The following is a 19,375-nucleotide window of genomic DNA, read 5'->3' on the forward strand; positions in this document are numbered from 1 at the left end:
TGTCTGAAAGGGTGCAGTCAGCAGAGTGGGAAGTCAACCTATGGAATGAGATAAAATGTTTGCAACTCATTTATTTCGTAAGAAGTATCCAGAATATATAAAGAATGCCTAGGGCCAGGACATTTGCTCAGTGGCCCCGTGCCTGCCTCGAAAGCACAAGGTCCTGAATTCAATCCCCAATAATGGAAAAAAAAAAAGAATGCCTATACATTCAATGCCTATACAATGTCAATACAAAAATCCAATAACCCAATTAAAAAACAGGAAAAGGACTTGCACTTGCTATTTCTGCAAATATGACACACAAATGCCCAACAAACATGGAAATATGCTAACTATCATAATCATCAAAGAAATACATATCCAAACAATGAGATATCACTATCCACCCATTCCAATGGCTTGTATAAAAAAAAAAATCAGTCACAAGTAATGGTGAAAATGTGGAGAAACTGAAACCCTTGTGCACTATTGGTAGAATTATAAGACAGTGTATCCATTGTGGAAAACAGTATGGAGTTTCCTCAGAAAATGAAAAATAGGCCTGGGGATTTAGCTCAGCCTGCCTTGTAAGTGCAAGATCCTGAGTTTGATCCCTGGAACCAAAAAAAGAAAAAAAAAAGAAAAAGAAAAAGAAAAATAGAATCATATGATCCTGCAGTCCTATTTCTGGTATGGTCCAAGAGAATCAAAAGCAGTGTCATGAAAAGATATATTCATCCTTATTTCATAGCAATGTTATTCACAGTAGCTAAGAGGTAGAAGCAACACTTAGGTCTATCACTAGATGAATGGATAAACAAAATGTGGCGTCAGGCAGAGGATATAGTTCAGTAGTACAGTGTTTACCTAGCACGTGCTGGGTTCGATCCTCTGCTCCACAAAAAATAAAAAAATTTAAAAATGTGTTATAGCTTATATCTAGATGTCCTCTCAAAGCCTTATGCAGTCATAGGTAGGGCTTTTGGGAGGTGGCTGGATCATGAGTGTATGATACTGGATTATGGGTGTGATAACTGGATTACTCCGCTGATTGATTTAGCACAGTTCTGAATGTGTGTAATGGGAAGGCCTACCTTAGGTATGGGTGGCACACACCAATAGGCTTTTAGCCTGAATGGAATAAAAAGGGAAAGGAAGGCTCACTGCTTGCTGCCTCCTGTTGCCACACCATGAATTGTTTCTCTTCTTCCATGCCCCTCTGCCATGCTGCCCTGCCTTGAAATCAGCTGACTCTGGACTGAAACCTATACAAACTGTGAGCTTAAATAAACCTTTCCTCCTTTAATTTGTGGATGCTAAGTACTTTGTCCCAGCTGTAAGAAAGTAACTAAGACATGTGGTATATACATATAATGGAGTATTATTCAGTTTTAGGAGGCAAGGAAATCCTGCCATATGCTATAGCATAGGTGAACCTTGAGCAAATTATGCTAAATTAAATAAGCCAGTCACAAAGAGTCAAATATTGTATGATTCTACCTTTATAAACAATCTAAAATAGAGTAATAGAAACAGAAAGAAGTAGTTACCAGGAGTCAAGGGATGGGAGAAAGAGAAATTATGGTTTATTGATATGTTTATAGAGTTTCAGTTTTGGCAAGTTGAAGAATTCTGGTGCTCTGTCTCACAACAGTAAATTTACTTAACACTATTGAATTGTACATTTAAAACTGGCTAAAATAGTAAATTTTATGTTATTCTTTAGCCCCAGTAAAAAATATAAATGAGCCTTAACATCTTGTTCAGTTACTGGCCATTACTATTTTCCCTGAACTTCCTAAATATGATTTTCAAGGAAATTCCTTTTACCCATATGTAAAATAAACTTCAGTTATAATGAAAATATTCTAAAAGTTAAATGTAAATACTGTAGAACTGTCACTATAAAGGACAAAATTGAGGTTTTCTGAAATTGGATGACATTCAGTTGCTGTGCATTAGATATATTATCATTAGTAATACTATTTGCTGACTATGGGTTCCAGCATATTTATTGTATTTTTTGGTTTCATATCTATATACAGCAGGGGGATTGCAGAGCAGGTGTCAGATTAAGATTCTTTTAATAGAATCCAGGGGTTTTCTCATCTTAGAACCATTTCTGCACATAGGAGCTTCATGATTCCTCTAGTTACTTGGGCCCATAGAATAAACCTCATTGTCTTCTTATTCTCGTGAAATGAGTTTGGGCCTCAGAGTCAGGCAAGCCTGGTGATTCTGTCACAAAACCTTAGAGTGAGACATTCTTGCATTATTGAAGTTGGAATTACTTTTTCCTCCTCAGATTTCCCATTTACTTAATATTCTTTGTTTTAAATTTTATTTATTGTTTTATTTTTTTTTTCCATAGGATTTCACTGTTTTCCAGACTGGCTTTGAGTTCCCTGTATATCCCAGACTGGTCTCCAATTCACAATCTTCCTACAGGCGTGTACCACCACACCTGGCTTCACTTACTTAATATTCTTTTCTTGAAATAATGTAGATTGAAAGTTCTTTGAGGGCAGGAATTGAGATTTATATTTTCTTTCATCCTTATTGCTTTTCACTGAGAAGATAAACATGGTGAATTTGGGGCTGGGGATTTAGCTCAGTGGTTTTGCTGCCTGCTGCAAAGGACCCGAGTCTGATCCTAGGTACCAAAACAAAACAAAACAAAAAACCATGGTGAATTTGATATACTGAAAGGGAAATCTGGTTGCAGATGAAGTTAATGGGGGTACTTTGGAAGATTTTATACAAAGATCAAATATAAAACTTCAAATTTATCATTACTACTTTCTCCTAATAGGTAATAAAAATTGTTAGAAAACATAAACTGTTCGGTACCTAAAATGAATATTGTTTTCTTTTTGAAAAAGTATTGATAACTGAAGTAACCAGTGTTTTTAAGTTCTGGCACCATTCATTCAAGCATGAGTTATGATTTTAATGTCAAACTATTTCTGGTTGGTCTTATAAAAGTCCTCATTTCCTTTCTTTTCAGGTTACTCTGGACTTTACGAAGCCATTGAAAGGTGGGATTTTCAAAACCTTGAAAAGTTAGAGGACCATAGATCACTTTTGAGACGTTTAGAACCAGAATTTAAAGCCAGAATTATTCCAACAGAAATCCTCCCAGAAATAGCTGAATGTTTAATTACTCAGGATTGTGAAGAAATACGGCAAGTAAGTTAACATAAAATACTAAATTTTTGAGGAAATAATAAGAATATGGAAAATGTCCTGTTGTATACCTAAGGAGGAGAAACCCACAAACACTCTCATATCTAAGGAATAATTACCTGGCATAGCACTTTTAATGTGAATTCAGTAATTTTTGTAACACCTTTTTTCAAGTTTGATGTACTTTCAATTAAAATGACCTTATTTTCTGAATGTTTTATGTAAATTAAATAAAATTGTGTAGTTTATCAAAAAAGAAAAAAGGGATATAGACTAGCAGTTAAACAGTTAGGCTCTTGTCACACATAAATTTTGTTAAAATCCTAGTTCAATCACTTACTAGTGGTGTGATCCTGGGGAATTTACTTACCTTCTTTAAGCATGTGTCTCTTCATGCATAAGGTGCAAGTAATTATAGTACACTAATATGGTAATTTCGTAAGTATTAAATGAGAAAATATATGTGAAATGTTTACATAATAAGCCTGGCACATAATAATTGCACAGTAAGTTATTAATTATGATTAATAATAAATTGGGCCTGGGATGTAACGCCGCAGCACAGTGCCTGCCTGGCAAGCATGAGGTCCTGAGTTCGATTTCTGGTGCCCCCCCCCCCAAAATAATAAAAGTCGTGTAAATCCCTGTACTCTGAGAACACCATTTAACATTCTGTTATGTCCTTATGAATATCCTTCTTTGCTAATAAATCCATAATGTGAATGGTTGTCAAATGGATTGTTTTCCTAATATTGCTGATGATGATAGATTTAAAAACTGAGAGGAGATGAGAAGGCTTGGGTTGACATAATGATATCACATATGAAAAACAAAGATGAAGGAAAGAGCCCAGCCTGGGCAACATAGTGAGAGAGACCCTGGCTAAAAATGGGTAGGGGAAGGCTCAGTACAAAGACCCTGGGTTCAACCTCCAGTATCATAAAAAAGAGAAAGAAAAGACAGTGTTGAAGGGTGCAAAAATGATAACTTATTTAATACCCACTGAACCATAATTTACAACGACTTTAAACCAAATAGTATTTAAATTGATATTTCTACAGTGAAAACTCATAGAAGAAAGTTTTGAAATAATTGGTCAAAAATTGCATTTGCCTTGCTCAGGTTTGCATCAGTAGGGGGCCTATGGCAGGTGCAGAGAAAATGGCTGAATGTCTTCTCAGATCAGACAAGGAGAACTGGCCCAAGATTTTGAAACTTGCTTTGGAGAAAGATGGAAACATCTTCAATGAACTGTGGATTATAGAAGAAGGTAGGCCATTCCAAGGAAGAGCCCTGAAGGGAAAAGGGAAAAGGTCTAGATCTGGAAAGAGGTAGCTACTTGATTGCAGAATTAGTTTGGTTGTATACAACTTCTAAAAATGCACCAGGATAAACTGTTGTCACCCAGAATTAGTCCATCTTTGGTCAAGACCCAAAGAATTTAGGAAAGGCCTGAGTCTGAGCTTCCAGCCTGAGTTTAGGTTATCAGAGAAATAGCTTGAGAATTCTAGTGTTTAAGGTTGGAACTCCAAGACTTAACGCTTTTCAGGGTAAACTTATGATAGACATTTCCTGGTTCTCTTGCCTGGAAGCCATTTGGAACTGAACAGAGCAAGGGGGAAAGAAGACTGCCATGATTTAGTGTCTGAGCCTTCATTTGCTTTCTTGAAGCTAACCTCTTCTCAGAGCCTTGTTTTAAAGGCTGTGCCTGATAAACATCTGAGTATCTTAGCATTAGCTTTACCTAGGCTTCTTTAGATAAGTTGCTCTAGCCAGGTGCAGTGGTACATGCCTGTAATTCCAGCTACTTGGGAGGCTGAGGGAGGAGGATCATAAGTTCAAGGCCAACCTGAGTGATTTAGCAAGACACTGTCACACACACACACACAGCTGAGGATGCAGCTCAGTGGTAGGTACAGTGTTGCCCTAGCATGTGCAAGACAGTGCCCTGGATTCATTTCCCAGTACCACATATCTGATTTCTTGGGTCTGGTGTCAGAAATGGAAGACATGAATGTCTGTTTGGTCAAGGTCTTTTCCAGTATCAGGGATTGAACTGAGGATCTTGCACTTTTCAGGTGGGCACCGGTACCACTAAGCTAAATCCCTGGCCCTGGTCAAGGTCTTTTCTTTAGTGTACATAGGAATCTCTTGGCCATCTTATTAAAATACAGATTCTGATTCCATAGGAGCTCAAAATTCATATTTCCAACAAGCTCCTAAAGTTGCTGGTTCCATATTCCATACTTAGAGTAATTCAGTTCGAAATGACATTGGGATTCAAACACCAAATTAAACTTCAAGGTCAAATGATTCCTTTAATTGTTTTAAGAAATGAAGGGTGTGGGCTGGGAATTTAGCTCAGTGGTTCTACCGCCTGCCTGGCAAGCGCAAGGTCCTGAGTTCGATCCCCAGTACCAAAAAAGAATTGAAGGGTATGATTGTGAGAACCCTTAATAGAATTTTAAAATTTTAGTGTTACAACTTTGTGGGGCTTTCACAATCAAAGCTGTAATCAGATAATGTTAATATTGTAAGTGTTTTTTTTATCTTATAAAGGTATGAAAGATTTTGAAATTAAAGATCTTGAGGATGACAAAATAGAACATTCTGACATACAGATTTTCTACCAGGAAGATCCAGGAGACCAAAATCTTAGTCAGAATCCCTGTTCACCTTCAGGTACCTGGCATTTTTTTCTGTAATGGTGTTGTGCATGTATTTTCTGTGGGTATATTTTTGCAGTGCCTAAAGTTACAGCCTTATGAAAAGGCTTTTTAAGGAAAATTTATAAAGATAAGAAGATTTATGTTAAAATAGATACTTTACAATTAGAAATATCAGTTTTGTCTTTCATAGCTTCTGCTTTTATCTTTTCTTAAGTCTCATTTTATCACTAATCAAATTTGTGCATGTCTACTCTGGAAATGCAAATAGAGTCCTCCCAGAACCTCAGTGTCTATGGAATCCAAAATAGCCTTTCTTTCTAAAAACATACTTCTATTTGTGAGCCATTCACTTAGTTTTCTTTGAAGATTCCAGGGTTGCTACACTAGTTGATGAGGTGTGTGCACTGCACAAATGTGCATTGCTGAGAAATAGTCTGCCGAACTGTGTACGGAGCACTTGTGTCCTCTGAGTGGAGCTCCTTTTTTTTATTCTCACAAGGCACCTTAAAAGTTAACTGTGTCCCTGTGAGGTCCCGTATGTTTCTTGAAGCATACATATTTTCATGACTGTTTTATGAGGCGATAGATGGTTGCATAATGTGTCATAATAAAAAGTTATTTATAAAAGGATAGCAGGAAGGAAATTAGGATTAATAATGAATATTGTTCAGAGAAAAATATGATTTTTCGGATAGTATCATTAAAAGAAAATTTATAGATTTTTTTCACTGCAACTGAGTGATACAAGTTTTCTTGTCATTCTAGAATAAGATCAGTGAATGTCTTGCTTTATTTCTGACATGTAAAGATCCTTATAAGTCTGAAGTGAAATTAATTCTCTTAATCTTTTTTAAATGGGTTGGTTCAACTTACTAAATGATTTCCAAAGTTTTTCCTTCCATTTAATATTATGTATATATAAATGTTGAGATAAAGACTGAATTTTTTTTAAATTTCTGACTATATGAAGAGAAAATAATTGTTTAAGAGCCTAAAGACTTACAAAGCATGGTTACTCCTCAAAAAGAAATTGCTTTAAGAATCCAATATTAATAGTATGGTCTTCTTCATCAGTCTTGGAAAGATCTTTTGTTGTTTTGTTCCAAACACCATTCTCTATAAATGGTGCTCATCTATCTTGCCCTGGATTAGGCCATTCTTTGCTTAACTTTATTATGGTTTCCATGATTAAGAAATAATCCATTGTGTTTTCTTCCCCCCTTCTTGACAGTGATACCTTTTCACTGAACAAGAATTCTGTTCTTCCTATCAGTGAAGAAGCTAGAATGGTTAATAAGCGACGAGATTTTAAACCTCAAATGAGGCCCTTCTGACTGGAATCAGAATTCATCTTCATTAGATTATAGCTATTATGATGATTCCTCAGAGCAGTAACTATTTGGTAATTCTGTTTCTTTTGTCTTGTAGAAGTGTCTCATACTAACTTATACAGCCCATTGAAGCCAAGAAGTTACCAGTTAGAGCTTGCTTTGCCTGCGAAGGAAGGGAAAAATACAATAATATATGCTCCTACTGGTAAGCAAATTGTCATTACCGTGTTGTTTCTTCCTTTGTTTTTCTTTCATTGAATGAAAGGTTCAATTTTTTTCCTATTTCATTTGTTTTTGAGAAAATATAAATATAAATATAGTCTTAACATATTTTAAGACATGAACAATGAAAGAAAAATACTCTCGTTTAGCTTGCTTTTAGTCCTGGCTATTTGAGTATACCTTACTTAAGAAGTAGTTTGGTGTTTTTCACTTAGCGTTTAAATTCTACAGTTGTTAATCTATCTAAATGATCAATTTACCTGTCAACCTGATGGTGTTAGAAGAACTAAAGTAAATACTTTTCTATAGAAATACACAGAACACTATTAGTTACATATTTTCTTTTTTTTATATATATATATAAAAGGTTGTGGAAAAACCTTTGTTTCACTTCTTATATGTGAACATCATCTTCAAAAGTTTTCACAAGGACGAAAAGGGAAAGTTGTCTTTTTTGCTAACCAGGTCCCTGTGTATGAACAGCAGAAGACTGTGTTCTCAAGATATTTTGAAAGACTTGGGTAAGTGTAACAGTTACTCTAACTTCTTTTTTCTAGATTCTTGTAACTAACGTGTTTTCCATTTTGTTTTGTTTTGTTTTTTGGTACTGGGGATCAAACTTGGGTCCTTACACTTGCGCAGCAGGCGGTGAAACCACTGAGCTAAATCCCAGCCCTCCGTTTTGTTTTTTAAAAACTATAATTAAAAACATTTTCATAGTAGATCCAGCTTTTTAATATAATCTAGATGTAATTCCTTCATGGATTTAAATCTTTTTTGTTAGATATTCCAGAAATCCTAAACCCTCTTGGTTTGCTCTTATAGGATAAGTAAATGACTTAGTGGATAAAGTTGATACTTAAATGAATTTAAAATGTATACAATATTCTCTTTTAAGTACTCTTTTCTCAATGACTTGAAAAATTATTTATTCATTTATTTATTTAGGGTCCTGCTGCATACTATGGCCTGGACTCTCTGTGTAGCCCAGGCTAGCCTTGAATTCACAGAGATCCTCCTGCCTCCTGAGTGCTCAGATTACAGGCATGCACCACCATGGCCAGATTTATTTATTTTTTAATAGAAAGAAGTCTTTATTAAGTAACTTTTAATGTCAGAAAAATAAAACTCTTGTAATTCTCTTTACAGAAAATACATATTAGTGTGTCGTCCATCTTAACGACCCTTTATCATGAAACATGGTTTTAAACTATACTCAAATTGAATTTATAATCCCAGTGACTTAACATATACTTAACAAAAGAGTGTAGTACAATTAGCAAATACTGAACTGTGTTGATAATTTATCATTCTTAGTTTGTGATTTTTAGAAACAGTACACACACCTAATATATGTCATTCCTTAGCTTATTAGTTGCAGTGCACAATGTAACAAACAAAACACAGAATACATGCATGGTAAACATTTGTTCATGTCTACAAGATGGCAGCTAGAGAGTAAGTTTCAATACTGATGTTTAACTACCTAACAAGCAATTAGCATTGCGTCATAATATGCTATCAAGGCAATTTTTATACTGAAAAAATACAAATAAAAATAAAAATCCTTATTTGGAAACTTTTATAGGAAATGTACCTCAACAAGTGGAAATAAAAACTAAAACTTGTCTATTTACTATTGAATACACATAGGATTTCAGTTTTCATTATACTGTGAGAAAATGCTCTTGTGTGTTGGAAAAATAATGCTTTACACTAATTAACAGAAAAACATACCAGTGTAATGTTTTGCTCTTTTAATGCCAGCACAGATTTGGGAACATATCGCGAATGAACTTATAGACATCCACAGGTGAAATGTGCTAGTATATTTTAAAGAAATCTTTCCTTGTGATTGGAAATAGTTTTAAAATGAAGTAAGCTAATTGGAGATCATAGCTCCTTTTGTGAATTATCCTAAGGGGATTGTTATCTCCCTCCCCTTTTCCTATATTACTAAATATCAGCCTTCTATATTTATATTAGCATCAATTATAGCTAGCTTGCACTTATTAGTCGCTTGCTGCGTGTCAGGTTCTGTGCTAAGGACTTAATTCTTACTGAGTGTTTCATCTTTGTGTTTTTTCATTCACATCACGATTAGTAATAGGGAGTTTCTTTTGTTTCCCAGCTACAGAGTTACAGGCATTTCTGGAGCAACAGCCGAGAATGTCCCAGTGGCACAGACTATTGAGAGCAATGACATCATCATTTTAACACCACAGATTCTTCTGAATAATCTTAAAAATGGAACCGTTCCATCACTGTCTATCTTCACCTTGATGATATTTGATGAATGCCACAACACAAGTAAACACCACCCATACAATATGATCATGTTCAATTATCTAGAACAGAAACTTGGAGGATCTTCAGATCCATTGCCTCAGGTATCTCCAAAGTCACATGGATTTCTCAGAAGAGCTGTTATCTTCCTGAATCATATATACTTACTCTTATGGCCCCATTTCAGATTGTCCTTCTCAGTTACTAAATCCATATTATTATAGCTCGTTATCAATTTTGATTATTTATCATTTATTCACTTAACAAATAATTATCCTTTGTTTCCCTGTAGATAGGAAAACTGAAGATAACTCAAATTTCCTGTGTAAAATGTCATTGTATTTGTATATAACCTATATGTTCACCTATGTACTGTAAATGATGTCTAGATTATTTATAATACCTAATATTTTATAAATGCTATGTAAATATAGTTGTTATACTGTATCATGTAGGGAATAATGACAAGGAAAAAAATTTAAACATGTTTGATAACTATAAAATTAAAAAAAATATTCTTGACCCATTGTTGGTTGCATCTACAGATGCAGAATCTGTGGATATGGAAAGTCACCTGTGTGTATCATGTACCTTACACTGTTCTAGGCACTGGTGGTGCAAATATAAAAAACATACAGTCCTGGTCCTCAAACAGCTAAATTTTTGTGTAGAGACAGATACATAAAATTGTATCAGTTTATCATGATGGTATACTGTGGAGATAAGTACAGGGCACAGTGGAAAATAAGTGACAGGATTTCTGCGTTTGCTATGAAAGTAAAGGAAGACCTAATAGAAGTTAGCATAGGCAGAAACTTACAGAAGCTTGCCAGATAGCTAGCTAGATGTTTTACAGTAAGAGTGATCCATGTGCCCAGGGGCACAGAGGTATTAAAGAGATTGGTGTGCTCCAAATCTTGAGACTATTCAATATTACATGATATAGAGTATGAGGCAGGGAAAGCAGTAGGTCAGGCAGAATGGGTGAGAGAGAATGATTGATACAACAAGATGCCCAGAGAGACCAGAGTAGGAGTAGTGTGCAAGTAGATGGATTAATATAGGAAAGAAGAAGGAACCTTGTGTTTAATGTTATGAGAAGAGTAAAGTCAGAGAGTAGTTCTTATATGGGGCAGGAAGGGATGGGCTATCTAGTGTATAATTTCTTTTTTGAACATAGGAAAGAAGATTTGTTGAGTATTCCAGCATAGGAATGAGAGAGTAAGTGGAGGGTGGAGAAGATTTGAAATCAGAGGGAAAACAGATAGGAAAACACTGAAGAATTCCTTGGTAATGTGGCTGGCTCAAATGAGGTTGGAAACCTTGAATTTATGGTATGTGTGTCTGCACATATGTATAAAGTTCTCCAGCCTTAATAATGACTCATTTCGTAAGGGCACGTTAAAAGAAATTTAATACTGTGCCCACAGACAAAAATGTTCCCTGTCATAGTAGTCATATTTTTTGTTTTGTTTTTTGAGACAGAGTCTTGCTATGTAGTTCAAGCTGGCCTTGAACTTGTGGCAATTCTCCTGCCTCAGCCTCCTGAGTGCTGGGATTATAGGTGTCCGCCACCACACCCTGCTAACATTCTTATAGCTTATTCTTTTAGAATAACTTTGATGTTAAGTAATCTTGCTGATGAGTTGATTATTCAGTAATTATTGAGTGGCAGTTAGTTGGGGTTAGCTTACTGATTCTGCACTACTACCATGTTAAATAGATATTGTTTCCCTCATTAACACAAAGTTGAAGGCCCTTCTCCAAGGGCATCCTACCTGCGTGACATGGCCAAGACTGGAATGAATGTGTCTGATTTCACTCCTTTTCCTTTTCAGTATGATGTTCTCTACATCATGTTGAACGCAGAGGTATAGAAAAGAGAAGCCCTGCCTTGAAAGGGCTCTTGTCTCAGGTTCTGTGCTGATTAGTATTCAGTTGATGCTTTATGACTCCTGCATTTATTCAGTGCTTTGCCTAATGGGGCCTTTCTTATTGCAGTGTCTTAGAGAATGTTGGAAAAAAATTAAAGTCAGAATACTCTTTACAGGTCATTGGGCTGACTGCGTCAGTTGGTGTTGGAGATGCTAAAAACACAGAGGAAGCCATAGCCTACATTTGCAAACTGTGTGCTTCTCTTGATGCATCAGTGATAGCAACAGTTAAAGAAAACTTGGAGGAACTGGAGCAAGTTGTTTATAAGCCCCAGAAAAGTAAGTGGGTACCCAGGAACAAGCCTTTGGGACTTTGTTACTCTCTGCTCACCCTACCTAGTTCAGCACCCTTTTGATGAACCCTGAACATTGACCCTTTGTCTGTTTAGTAGAAAATATTCAACCCCAAACTTAGGAAATAGTCACATTGGTAGTTTTTTTCCTTAATTAAGCTCTTTTTCTGCTAATGGGTGAACTGACCTATAAGGAGCAAATATTCCTCCACTTTTGCTGCATAAGAATTTTATAAAAGTACTAGCAAGATGGAAGAGGTGATGAGAAAATCTAAGTGTGTAGATGGCTGAAGGTTGGGCCCATGCTCCATGCCTGAGGTAATTGTAGTTGAAGTTGTCTGATTTCATTGTATCTGTCCCCAAAGATCAGAATATGATTTTTAAAATCATATAGCAAGTGTTTATTGACTTTATTATTATACTAGCCCTGGAAGGGACTGAGGAATACAGAAGATATGCATAACTTCATCCTTACTGTCTCAGCAGCATATGACTGTATGATTCTCAGGCAGAACAGATACACATGAAATGGGGAAGGGAGCACCATTAAGTTCTTTTTGGGGAGTTACTTGTGAGGAATTTAGGAAAGGTAGCCAGTCTTTTCAGCATTACACATGAATTTTTTTTTTTTTAAGAATAGGACATATTTATTGAGGGATAGACAGTTCTTGCCTGAGAGGGAAGGGGGCCCAAAAAGTAGGTTGCCTACACATGAATTTTATAATGTGCTTCCTCCAGCCTTCTGAGCTTCGTCTCCTCACAAATCACATAACCCTAACAATGTTGCCTTCTTCTGAGCTCATCAGGCATGTCATGTGCTTTCTCTCTCTGATGGTTTCTCCATGCTACTGTTGGTACATGTCTGCTGTAGGCTTTCTCCTTTCTTCTTGACATATATATGCCACCAATTCCCCCCGAAAGATGAAGTATTCCTTTTCCTGTGCTCCATGACACCTTGCACATACAGTATTTAAAGAACTCTGATGTCATTGTTTGGCTATCTCCTTTTCTCTCCTATCAGAATATAGCCCTCTGTGGGGCATTGGGTGTGTTTTCAACTCTCTATTGCCAGAGCATGGTACATGATAGGCAATTAGTGAGTTTTTGCTGAAATAATACAGTAACCAGTGCTAGGATCAGTAATGAATAGAGAGGATCAGTTGGAGATTGGGTGGGGAGAGAGAATAAGAAAGCATAGAGATAGGCTTAGAGTATGGCAGTTGCATAAACAAGAGGGCTATTCAACTTGTCAGAGCAGAGGTAACAAGAAAGCCAGAATGAGAAGCCGGGCCATGAAAGACAAATGTTATCAGTGTAGTAATCAATTGGGAGTTATTGCAAGTTTTAAAGCATTTATTGTATTATTTAGACCATCTGCAAATGAGCTTAGGCCCTCTGGTTTTCCAGAGGAAATAACAAAGGCAGAGAAGAGTTTGGAGATATCTACATTGAGAGATGATCTGTCTTTCCCCCCAAAAAACCTCACTTTCCTTTGATGGCTCTAGTTTCCAGGAAAGTGAAACCACGGACTACCAACAGATTTAAATTGATTATATCTCAGCTGATGAAGGAGACGGAGCATATGGCAAAGATTATCTCTGAAGAACTTGGTGAGTTCTGCTGTAACTCTTAGTGAGATAAATCTAATATTTTGTATCCTGTCCACTTGAAAATAGTCATATATTGTTTACTGGTGTCTTTTTGCTTTCTTTGAGTTCAGACCATATCTAGATATGGAGTTTCTTGATTATAGGTTATTCAGGAGCCCTGTAAGTCCTCAGGCATTCTCTTTTGCCTTTTTTTCTTTTAAAATTCAAAGTAAATCCATCTGGATCTGCACACCTGAAAAATACCATAAAAGTATCAGTTTATCACTTTTTTGACCTTCCACATTAGCTTTCCATCTTCACTTATTTCTATGGATTGAAACTTCCATCTTTCTGCTGGCTTAGATTCAAACCTAGGGATGATCTTTGATTCTTTCTTCTTTTGAAACTTCCTAATGTTGTCATCAAGTTCTAGCCCTCAACTTAATTTGTTCTTTACTTCACAAAATATTAAGGCCAGGGATTTAGCTCACTGGCACCATGCCTGCCTCACAAGCACAAGGTCCTGAGTTCAATCTCGCGTACCAGGAAAGAGAAAAAAAGAAAAAGCAAAACCCCCAAATATTTATGGTGCCATGCACTGTGGTAGGTACTGAAAATACTGAGATTGAAGACATAGTCCCTGACCTTAGAAAACTCATAGTCAAACAGTGGGAATCCAATGCAAAGAGTTTCTATGTGCCTGGGAAGTTACATACTAGGCACTGTGGGAGCACATGGGAACTCTGTCCTGGGTTGGGTTGCAGGGAAGGTGTTCTTGAGGAGCTGATACCTAAAACAATCTTGAGGAAATTGACCAATTTGAGGGGAGAATAAGTGAGGTAGAAAGTACAGCAGGCATAGAGAGAAGAGAGAGCACAGTGAATTTTAGGAGTTGCAAGCATTTCTTGGTAATTATGAGTTGTGGAAAAAAGTGAAATGAAGGGTGGGGTGGGGACTGGGGCTGCCAGGAAGGGCCTGGTTGCCCAGCCTGGATTTGAGGCAGGCGCCAGAACCACTGAGTTAAATCCCCAGCCCTCTGGATTTGAATTTTATTCTAAAACCAGTGGGAAGCAAGCAAAGATTTTAGAGTGATTACCGATGTGCTACCTAAGGATACCAGTTAACAAATGGGGCCACACAAAGACCGAAGAAATGAGCTGGAGAAGGTAGGAGGCGTATGCAAGGTGCTGACAACTGGAAGTGATAAGATTGAGTGGCTAACTGGGTTTGAGTGGAAGTGAGAGGGGAGGGAAGAAGTGATCTCCTCTTAGCTTCTGGAGTGGGCATCTGTGTGTTTATCAGGAGGAAGTATGGGTTCCAAGACTGGGAACAACTTTGGCAGGTATAAGGTCAATTCAGAATTTTGGCGATGTTGAATTTGTGATATCTGTAAAATATCTTATGGTGTCCCTCACACTTATTTTGCTCTTCTCTTTCTTTTACTTTCAAAGCTTAAGACCTATTATAATAGTTTTAGGGTTGGTTTGCCCACTTCTACTCTCTGTTTCTCTTAGTGCTCCATTAGCTTGTTAGTCCTCTGGTAATGTCCGGTTTTATCATATCAGTATTCTACTTAAAACCCTTTGCCTAGAGGATAACTTGACAGTCTGAGTTCTGCCTGGACTATAGAGTTCCACTTATCTTTTTATCATTCATACTTACCTACTTGAGTTCTTTTATTCAGCAATTCATCAGACACATTCATTCGTTCATTCATTCATTCATTGCTAGAGGATGTGCTAGATGTTAGGAATTCAGTGTGGACCTTGAGACATTCCAGTTAATTGTAAAGCCAAAATAAATAAATAATAATAATGAAGCATCTCGGAGTGAGTGAGTGGTGGTGATAAGGTTTATTTCAGGCAAAGGGAACTGTGCTATATGTGCAAAGGCCAGAAGACTAGAGAGAATATGGGGAATTTCATTAGTCTTACAAAATACAGGAAACCAAGTGGCTAGATGTAAGAATTAGAAGTGGGCAAAGGCCAGATCACAGAAGATCCTGTCCACCCCCTGAATGAGTGTATTTGTTTTTTGGCCCAATAATGAAATAATTGGGACTGGGTAACTCATAAAGGAAAGAAGTTTACTTAGCTCAGTTTGTGAGATTGAAAGTTCAAACAGGATGTCTTAGGCTTGGGGGAAGGCCTCATAGTGGATGGCTTCACTCTGTGAGCATGTGAGAAAGGAGGGAACCTTTTCTTCAGACTGGAAGTCAGAGAGAGATTCAGGGAGAGGCTTATTCTTTTATAATACTTTCTCAAGAACTAACTGGGATTCTATGAAAATTACATTAATCCTTTCCAAGGCCAATGCCCCCTAGTGACCTAATAACCTCCTACTAGGCACCATTTCTTAAAGGTCCTACTATGTCTTAATGTCACTACAATTGAGATCAGTTTTCAACACATTAGCTTTTGGAAGACACTTAAACCATAACATCATGGTAGGGTTTTGGCCAGAGAAATCCATTAAAGCTTTTAAGTAGTGGGATAGCATAGTTTCTCATCTGCAGTTTTGGAAATTCCTTCCCTGCAGGTGAGAAAAGTATTAAAGAAATAGGCAAGAGATAGGGAAACCAATTAGGAGGTTGTCATATCATCCAGGAATAATATGATGTTGGTAAAGTTGCAGAGGGATGTAGAGATGGTGATAGAGCCACATGAATTTCTACTTTATTATTCATGTCGCTGCAGGTACCCTGCCTTTACATTTATCCCAGGCCAAATACTGTCAGTTGCTCATTTCTTATCTGCTTACATTATTTTCATACATAGTCAAGTTCAATAAATACTTTATGGTTCATCTTGTTATTCCTGGCTACCTCGTTTGTCACTGGAGCTGCAGAAGAAGCATGTCAGTGCTCCTTGTTTGGGTACCCTCCTTTGTTCCTCTTGTTAACAATTAGTGGTAGAGGGGAAAGATTTAAGCCAGAAATACAGTCCTTGCTAGAAATTTTACTGTACTGTGTTCATCCTGTGCAACCCTAAAGAACTGTTAATAAAATAACTTATAGAATAAGTCACTTGAAAACAGTGCCAAGGGTGTCTCTCTCATCTTTATCCCTCACATCTACACAGAGCCTAAATCATAGCAGATTCCCATTTTTCAACCAAGCAACTGAGGGTTATCTTAGAAGCTGCATGCATACAGATACATCCATGACAAGCATGAGGCATAGTAGAATCTTAAATGATTGACCATATGGCGCAGTGAAAAACTTTTTTCCTCCCCAGGTTACTTATTTGAAATTCAAGACAGAGTATTTGGAACACAGAAATATGAACAGTGGATTGTTGAAGTTCATAAAGCATGCAGGGTGTTTCAGTTGCCAGACAAAGAAGAAGAGAGCAGGATTTGTAAGGCAATGTATTTGTACACTTCACATTTGCGGGTATGTTATTTATTTCGAAAGGATGTTTTAGTTATACATCTCCTAGCAGCTGAGAGAATATCAACTTCTCATTCTGTCACCAAGAGTTCACTTCGGAACTTTTAAGTGGGCCCAGTTGTAATTTCCTGAAGCTTGTGCTTTTTCACTTTTGGTAAATTATATGCTCAGAAATCCAAGGTTTGTGATTAACTAGGTCTGTAGTAGCTACTCCTCTTATTATGCCATTGAAAATAGTTAAAAATGCATTCAATTGGCATGTATTTACCTTAATTGAATTTCAACATGTGTTGTCAGTGCCATCATTGTGAGGGATATATTTACAGTTTAGTGATGACTTTGGAAATTAAGTTGAATGGCTTAATTATGATACAGGTTAATGGTAGACGTTCACCTGCTTTGTTACTCCTTTTTAAGATAAATGTTTTTCAGGTAGTTTTCTCATTTCAAAGGTGAAATTCTAAAATCCAAAGTGATTCTCATTAATGTTTATAGCTAATTGAGATTTTTAAAAAGAATATTATATAGCTCAAAAGTTTTATTGTAGAACCAATAAGGGCTATCCATCTTAAAAAACACAGTTGGAATAGACTTGAAAAGTTCTCTTTAAACTAATAACTTATCAAGTACACCTAATTAAACTTCAGTATAGCAAATGTGTTAGATGTTGGAAACATACTGAAACTCAGTTTTTATTTAAACAGAAATATAATGATACCCTTATTATCAGTGAGGATGCACAAATGAAAGCCGGTTTGGATTACTTGAAGGACTTCTTTAACAATGTGCGAGCAGCGGCATTTGATGAGATTGAACAAGATCTTACTCGGAGGTTTGAAGGTGAGGGATATTTTCAGAACAGGAGCCATTGAACTCATGAGTTTAAAAAGATACAAAGAGTAAACCAAAATGACCCATTGTCCTGTTGTCCTGATATTATTACCAAAAATACAGAAAAATATTAAATGAAAAGTAAGTTTTCCTTCTGTTTCTCTTCAATTCCTTTTCCCAACAGAATCATGTTAATGATTTTTTTGGTCTGTAACAAAGTACTTAGTATACATAATGTGTAACCAGTGATGTGCTGTGCTGGTAAACATTTAAACAAACATTTCCCTGGGAAAAATGTATATGTATATATGCATAAATGTATTATAAATTTTATTGATCTTTTGAAAATAAATCCTATAGTACACAACTTACAAATAGTAAATACAATATTATTTATTGTAAATGTTGTATAATTAACTTTATAGAATGCTTTAGTGATTTTGCAGAATACTTCTCTCCATAGCTACTCAGTGATTGCAATGAACAAACAAGCATAGTTCAGAGATGAATGTCAGTGTATATTTTCATTAATGTCAAGAGTAAGGTGAAAATGAAACAACAGAGATGTATGTTGAAGTTTTACTTGTTTGTAAATGAGCTGAACAACTTTTTTTGCTAAATTGGATAATAATTTTTCAAATACCTACAGACTATTTTCTCTCTTTTTGGTTGTTATTCACAACTTAATGGCTAAGTTTGATCTTGATTATTTTCTCATATAAGTCTAGACTGTCTACAAATAATAGATAAAATACTGATTTTTAGTATTTTCTCAATTCCCTTGGTATAAATACTTCCATTATAATCAATTTCAAGCCACTAATACAATGCTATTGAACTATTGCAAAAAGATGAACAGTAACTCATGATTCCATAGTATTTCTACCATACAAATATAAGAAATATAAATAAGACAATAGATAATAGTAAAGAGTAATAAAATAATTAGGACATAATGAGTGTGAGCTATTTATTAGATTTGTTTTTAATATGTCATTGAGTTGAAATTTATATAATTGAATATTTAATAGTGATTGTATTTAAAACTGGTTCACATAACTCAAAAATTTCACAGTTGTTCATTATAATTAATCTGGTATGTTCTGGCTCAAGCACACTCGATATATATGTATATATATCAAGTTTATGAACTTAATTTGTTTTACAGTTTTGGGGAAGATGGCTGTGGTCATGTTTGTCACCCAGCATGGAGTTTGCAAATGGAAGCAAAATCTTACTAAGTGCTTTTGTTTGTGAACCAAATTGTTTGCGAACCGGGGTATTACTGTGTGTGATACTATAAACATACTGTCATGTACTTTGATTTTTTAACTTAAAATATGTTTGAGATCTTTCCGTATCAGCATACACATTACTCCCTTATTAATTTTAACAACTACACTATAGTACGAACAAATATATAGCCCATAATCTGTGAAACTGTTTCCCACTTGTTGGGCATTTAGGTAGTTTTCTATTTTTCTTTTATATTCTTTTATTTATTTATTTTTTGGTACTGGGGATCGAACTCGGGTCCTCAGCTTGCGAGGCAGGTGCCAGAACCACTGAGCTAAATCCCTGGCCCTTTCTTTTATATTCTAAACCATAGTAGTGTGAGTATCACTGGATACCTCTTCTATAGTTTTCTAAATATAAGTATG

The 19,375-nt window shown here is 36.0% G+C and overlaps 1 protein-coding gene across 2 annotated transcripts in view; it reads left to right on the plus strand.

Annotated features, from left to right (window-relative positions):
• Positions 1 to 19,375, plus strand: part of Rigi (RNA sensor RIG-I) — a 74,932-nt gene that overhangs the window by 30,946 nt on the left and 24,611 nt on the right. For both annotated transcript variants that reach the window (XM_004838383.4, XM_021252958.2), the window contains exons 3-12: positions 2,990 to 3,171; positions 4,291 to 4,438; positions 5,728 to 5,850; positions 7,266 to 7,373; positions 7,758 to 7,911; positions 9,522 to 9,780; positions 11,727 to 11,889; positions 13,409 to 13,513; positions 16,729 to 16,886; positions 17,588 to 17,723. In XM_004838383.4, coding sequence (XP_004838440.1) covers positions 2,990 to 3,171; positions 4,291 to 4,438; positions 5,728 to 5,850; positions 7,266 to 7,373; positions 7,758 to 7,911; positions 9,522 to 9,780; positions 11,727 to 11,889; positions 13,409 to 13,513; positions 16,729 to 16,886; positions 17,588 to 17,723 — 1,536 coding nt within the window. The remainder of the gene's footprint in view (positions 1 to 2,989; positions 3,172 to 4,290; positions 4,439 to 5,727; positions 5,851 to 7,265; positions 7,374 to 7,757; positions 7,912 to 9,521; positions 9,781 to 11,726; positions 11,890 to 13,408; positions 13,514 to 16,728; positions 16,887 to 17,587; positions 17,724 to 19,375) is intronic.

Source organism: Heterocephalus glaber, unplaced genomic scaffold, assembly GCF_053883595.1.
Source record: "Heterocephalus glaber isolate CG9 unplaced genomic scaffold, H.glaber_assembly_v1.0 deba00001481, whole genome shotgun sequence".
Classification (NCBI taxonomy): domain Eukaryota; kingdom Metazoa; phylum Chordata; class Mammalia; order Rodentia; family Bathyergidae; genus Heterocephalus; species Heterocephalus glaber.